This window comes from Crinia signifera, chromosome 7, assembly GCF_055691185.1.
Source record: "Crinia signifera chromosome 7, ASM5569118v1, whole genome shotgun sequence".
NCBI classification, from domain to species: Eukaryota; Metazoa; Chordata; class Amphibia; order Anura; family Myobatrachidae; genus Crinia; species Crinia signifera.
In genome coordinates this window covers 123907226-123913225 of record NC_139223.1, presented here as the reverse complement: position 1 = coordinate 123913225, position 6000 = coordinate 123907226, and the positions used below count along the sequence as shown (strand labels likewise).

The window sequence follows — 6000 nt, the reverse complement described above, 5'->3', positions numbered from 1 at the left end:
TAGGCATGGGTGCCAGTGTTTACGGGGGCCCCAAAAACACTGATTGAGTTATACCTTGTATAACATTGTTCTGTCAGTGTGGGTAGCAGGTATATTAAGAGGCAACTGGTACTAGTCTCTTAACTGTGAAGAAGCTGTTCATTGCTGCTCCTCCATGTTGATAATGAGTTTGGAGTGGATATGCGACACTGATTTTGCTTCACATAAGGTAAGAAGTGGACATGGACATCCCTGTATGAAATATGTGTGTGTGGGGGGGGGGGGATATAGAACCTATTTCAGGGGCTCTGTGACTAGGTAGAGTGTTTTCCCACCACCTCCATGCAAGCTCAAAACAAGTGTTCATTTTATTATTAAAAATACCATTTCTATAGTACCTGTTTTGGTATGGAGAGGGAATATGTCATTGTGGGGCATAGAAACACAGTATTTGATGGCAAATACAAAATATTTGGCCCGTGACCAGTCTGCCTACACAGTAACACCATATTCTATAACTGTTCTAACATTATTTAGGGTAACGGGTTAACTCTCCTGGACCACTGGGTCAATGATCTTGGTAGCATAAACTTGGCCGGGTCTATGTCTACAGTTGGCAGTATTCCTCCGTGTTGGAGCTATGTCTGATATTGCTGTTTACAGAGGGTGACCAGTAGTGCCAAAGGTAATTGGCAACGTTTCTGGCTTTACGAGACTCTGCTAAATACAGATAATTGTGGGGGTTCTAAGGGAAGGATTCCAACCAAAGCACTATGGATGGGAACATGGAGGGGTTAGGGAAAATGTATATCTAAAGTGAAAACCCCCTTAAATGAGAAAGATTGAACACATTAGCATTTCCCACTTAGAGTAAGGCATTGAGTGTCTAAATAGAGGGCCATATGTACTAAGCTTGAAAAGTGATAAAATAGGGAGTGACAAAGTACCAGTCAATCAGTTCCTAAGTGCCATGTTACAAGCTTTTTAAAAATGCCAGTTAGGAGCAGATTGGCTGGTGGTTTATTACTCTCCATTTTATCACTTTTCAAGGTATAGTACATCTCGTCCAGAAATACTAGATACAAAGAAATGCCAAATTCTTATGTAACCATAATGTCTAAAATCATATATATACAGATATACATATTTATAGGTATAAACTAGCTGAACAAAACAAAAGTTTTTAGTTTGCTCCAGACTGCCCACCAGTGAAAACTCCCATATATACTAATGCAGCATCCTTACAGACTTACAGATGCAACAGTTATTTACATCACTAGGCCGCCAGCTTTGCAGCAGTCATTCATTCAGTGAGACCAGTGGAAATACAAACTTTATGTTGAGACCACTTTGCCTGGTTCATGGCAGAACTGCATTTTAGTTAGTCATGAGCTCTGCCTCAAAAAGGTGCAAATACAACAGCATAGCAAATTAATACTAATCTGAAGGGAGAATGGGAGTATTGATGCTGGATCAGACTGTATCTATTCATATACTGCATGACCCTTTACAACAGGAGTTTAGAAAACATTCCTATCAAGAAAATACAAGTACAAACATCGGCATAGGCACTTCTGCAGACAAAGATTAAGGCAAATGTGTATGGATAAAACGTGGAACAAAGAGATGAAGAAGGCACAAGTATAGCATCTCTTAAAGTGTACCTGTCTCCTATACAGAGAGTGGAGGCAGCCATAGCGTATTCAATAGTGGCTCATGAAATCAGTGAGGCATGAGGCAGTTTGTGTCTCCTACCTCCGTACACACACTAGTCTCCGGATTCATCCCACATAAGGAACACCTGAAATATGTACAGGAGACAGGTGCCCTTTAAATCCTGTGGAACCCTGATCATTTGGCACCATCTGTGTGTAAAGTCTGCGGCATTCAGAAGTAATCAATACAAAAAGGCACTTTACGTCTCTATGAAGTTGTCTCGCAGACCTTCAGCATAGAGCCGCCATTGTTTTTTGCCAAGCAGTCAGATCAATATTGCATTTCAAAGCTCTTTTTCCATAAACCTCAAGAATGTAGATTCCTATTAACCTGCAACGCGCCCTGCTCCCCATACCCAATACTGTGCAGCAACAGATTCACTCACCCACATCTCTACAGCCCTATAATGATATGGGACACCTTCAAGTCACAATAGAAAGGTTTGAGCATCTCAGATGTGTTTTTCCTGGTCCCTAAAATGCCCCCGTTTTACAGCTTAGAAAGAATCATACCTAGGAACGATATGTAAAGTCTGTATGGTTCTTCTATTATCAGCTACAAATAATATATGATCCAGACCACTGAGCTTTCTGTCTGTCTGGCAGTGTTTACCATTAACAAGTCCTTAATGGTTTATAGTGTGATATTTGGGTTATAACATTACTGGAAGTATTTGCTTTTTGCTTTGGGGTGGAGGACTAGAACAAAGATTGAACTTTCAAAAAAATGCACATTTCCAACTGTACGCTGCCCTCTCTCACCAAATCCCAGCATTCCACACCCAGCGGGTACTAGTCTAATCCCAACTGTGACCAGCACATAGGGAGGTATCCCAGTGTGTAACCCACACCTCTACACACTTTCCTGGCCCTGTTACTCCTCCTGCATTACATGCCATAAAGAACGTTATCTGAATACTAAGGGTGGCTGGCGGGCTGTTGCTTTCCTTCAGTATCGGCAATTAAGCCAACCTAAAATCACCATGAAATAATTTCACTATGAAACTTTCTTACCAAAACTTCTAAATCTTTTAGATCCTTTGTGAAACTTAAAGGATCCCTTTCCCATTCTTCTAGTCTCCTTAAATGACCTCTGTGGACCAACAGCAGGAGCTGCTTCAAGTTTAAAGCATTCTTCAAATTAAGGAATAAGAAATTGTATCACTAACAAACTCTCTGAAAATAAAAGGTCATGAAATTTCAGAGGAAACGTGGAAGGTGTTGCGCATTCCTTGTCTTCAGAAAGTTCTAAGAACCATTCATCATTAACTTGTGGGTTTTAGGTGTATATAAGTAGTTAAGAATTCTCTCGCCCTCACTGACGCTAACACAAACTGAAATATTCAAAAAAATTAGTTGAAAATACTTATGATTTTGGTATGTAATCGGCAAGATACAACCCACAAAACCCTATTAACACCAAAGGTGTAGGGTGCAAGAACGCTGGATAAACAAGAGCCAATACACTCCTGTCCGCGGTTGCAGAGGCAGGAGCCATTCTCCGGTCCTTCCTCAGACCAGTGCAGGTGTGAGCTGCCGCGCACGTACACGCAGAAGCTCCTTCACCTCCAAGTCACTAGCTGGCAGTCCTGCGCTGCTTAAGAACGCTGTACACGTCATCCACTCGGCTGAGTTTCTCAAAGAAGGGCAGAAGATCTAGTAGTTCTGTGTCAGTCATGTCATCAAACCAGGATACTACTGGGACCTGCGCCAGAAAGAGGATCTGGGTGTGAGATTGCTGGCAAAACATTTTACTGATTCAATTACAAAGCTGGTAACATTCATTTTGAAACACAAAAAGAGTCTGTGATTCCAGATGATTTACAACAGGGGTGGGCAAAAATGGCCATCCTGCTGCTGAAGAACTCGCATTCCAGCATACTATGCCACAGTTTTACTATTTGTCAATGCTGAAATTGATGCAGGGCATGCTGGGATGTGTAGTTCAACATCAGCGTGAGGGCTTCTTATTGCCCACAGCTGATTTGTACTCTACATATATTCACCCAATAGGTTACTGGACTTTCCTTTTGGATTACTGTTTACACCTCTGTGATTTTAGCATTCAGAGGAACAATATACTGCTCTCTTATAAAGAATTTACACCTCACATTTTGAGCAGAGGCAGGTCTAGGTTATTATGGCCATGCACTGTAGCATGTTATTTATTTTGGATCTATGAGCTTGGGATTCCTGTATGTAACAGTCTACATTTTCCGGTACTCTTTACCTAGCACGGCGCCCATCGCGGGCATCGCGGCCATCGCATGCACTAAAAAACGGGTGTGACGCGATGCCCGCGATTTCCCATAGGGAACAATGTTAAAAGTGTCAATGGACGCGATTTTAGTGTTCAATGCCCGCGATTTTTCCATAGGAAACAATGTGAAATGGGCCACAGAGCCCAAATAGTCCCCCTGAAGTCTTAAATGGCCCCCACAATTGTTAACGCCACCCCATGATCAACGTGAACCCGAAGCGTGGCGAGCGCAGCGAGCCCGCGAGGGGCGGCGGTACGCGTCCTCCGACCTTTTCATACCCCCACTATCCACGTCGGCGTGGAGTTGAGAATAGAATAGTGTGGCGAGCGCAGCGAGCCACCGAGCCCGAAGCGTGGCGAGCGCAGCGAGCCCCGCGAGGGGACGCGGATACCTGTGAAGCCCGCGAAGGGACGCGTTTACCTGTGTGTTTACCTCGCGGGGCTCGCTGCGCTCGCCACGCTTCGGGCTCGGTGGCTCGCTGCGCTCGCCACACTATTCTATTCTCAACTCCACGCCGACGTGGATAGTGGGGGTATGAAAAGGTCGGAGGACGCGTACCGCCGCCCCTCGCGGGCTCGCTGCGCTCGCCACACTTCGGGTTCACGTTGATCGTGGGGTGGCGTTAACAATTGTGGGGGCCATTTCTGGCTTCAGGGGGACTATTAGGGCTCTGTGGCCCATTTAACATTGTTTCCTATGGAAAAATCGCAGGCATTGAGGCATTGAACACAAAAATCGCGTCCATTGCCACTTTTAACATTGATCCCTATGGGAAATCGCGGGCATCGCGTCGCACCCGTTTTTTTAGTGCATGCGATGGCCGCGATGCCCGCGATTTTTTACCCCCGATGACCGCGATGGACATCGTGGGCGCCGTTCTAGGTAAAGAGTACCCATTTTCCCTACAGAAGCCTTGCACACCGTCCTGCTCTTACTACAGATTTTGTTCACTTCTGTAGCCGGAATGTGTGTACCCAGGATAAGTATTGTATATAACAGGAATGGAATATTTTAGTGGCAAATAATCTGAATGACAGATATGACTGAGAGATGGATTATGCGTTAAGATCTTTAGCGTGACCCTCTTAAGCCACATAAACAGTAGACGATTTGCAGCACAGCTAATATCATTAATAATATTAGTGGTGCTCCCAGACGAACAATCTACTGCATACACACTGAACAATATCTTTAACAATATCGTACTATGATGTATGCATATGGACTACTGTGTAAGGGACACTATGTAAGCATCTGGCATTATTACTATCATCGGCATTAGCTATGCAAGAGATAAAATATATCAGACCAAATTCAAGGCACATTGGCAAGTAAAGCTGCATTGCATTAATTTACTGTAGCATTTATATATAATACATTACAGATCAACCAAGTGGAAGAGAATGTTATACCGCATTATCTGGATGGAAGATATAGGAGGCTGGGGAATTGTCAATAATAATAAGTTTATTCAGGTCCCTCCCCAGCCTGCTCAGGTCCTTGACGTAGTTTCCCCTATGGAAGGCACAAGACTCCCGGAACAGGCGGGCCCGAAATGCTCCCCATTTATCCAACAGATCCGCAACCGGATCAGCATACTGAAAAAACAGAAATACATAGACGTGGGTGGAGAAAATAAGAGGAATTACAGGAACAAAGTAATAGATAGAATAAGACAAATGTGTAATAATGGATTACAGGGCCTTATTCTGGTTGGTTCGGACGGATGAGTATTTCTGGATTGGATCCGAGTGTTCTTAGCCCCGCCTTCCATACGGATCACTCACACCGTCCGAATGCGATAAGCCGCCAACCGAATGAACCGCGAGTGGATTTTCCATGTGCCTCCTCCATCTGTGAGAACCTCCCCCATCATTCGATGGTCGCCGACCATCGAATGCTGGACCGAGTGGTCAGGCAGCACCGAGTGCTCCAGACCACTTGGGCATTTCTCTGTGCAAAAGCAGGGATATGGGCGGGCAGCTGGCATCCGGCTATGCCATATGTCCGCCCCCCACACGTGCATCACGGGCGCATTACCATAC

The 6000-nt window shown here is 44.5% G+C and overlaps 1 protein-coding gene across 1 annotated transcript in view; it reads right to left on the bottom strand.

The window, feature by feature from the left end:
• Nucleotides 1–251: 251 nt before the first annotated feature.
• CTDSP1 (CTD small phosphatase 1) overlaps nucleotides 252–6000 on the bottom strand; it is a 48423-nt gene continuing 42674 nt past the window's right edge. Inside the window, exons 6-7 of the mRNA XM_083153707.1 lie at nucleotides 5368–5553; nucleotides 252–3399 (exon numbers count right to left, since the gene is read on the bottom strand). Of these exons, the coding sequence (XP_083009833.1) occupies nucleotides 3271–3399; nucleotides 5368–5553 (315 nt within the window). The 3' untranslated portion in view covers nucleotides 252–3270. The remainder of the gene's footprint in view (nucleotides 3400–5367; nucleotides 5554–6000) is intronic.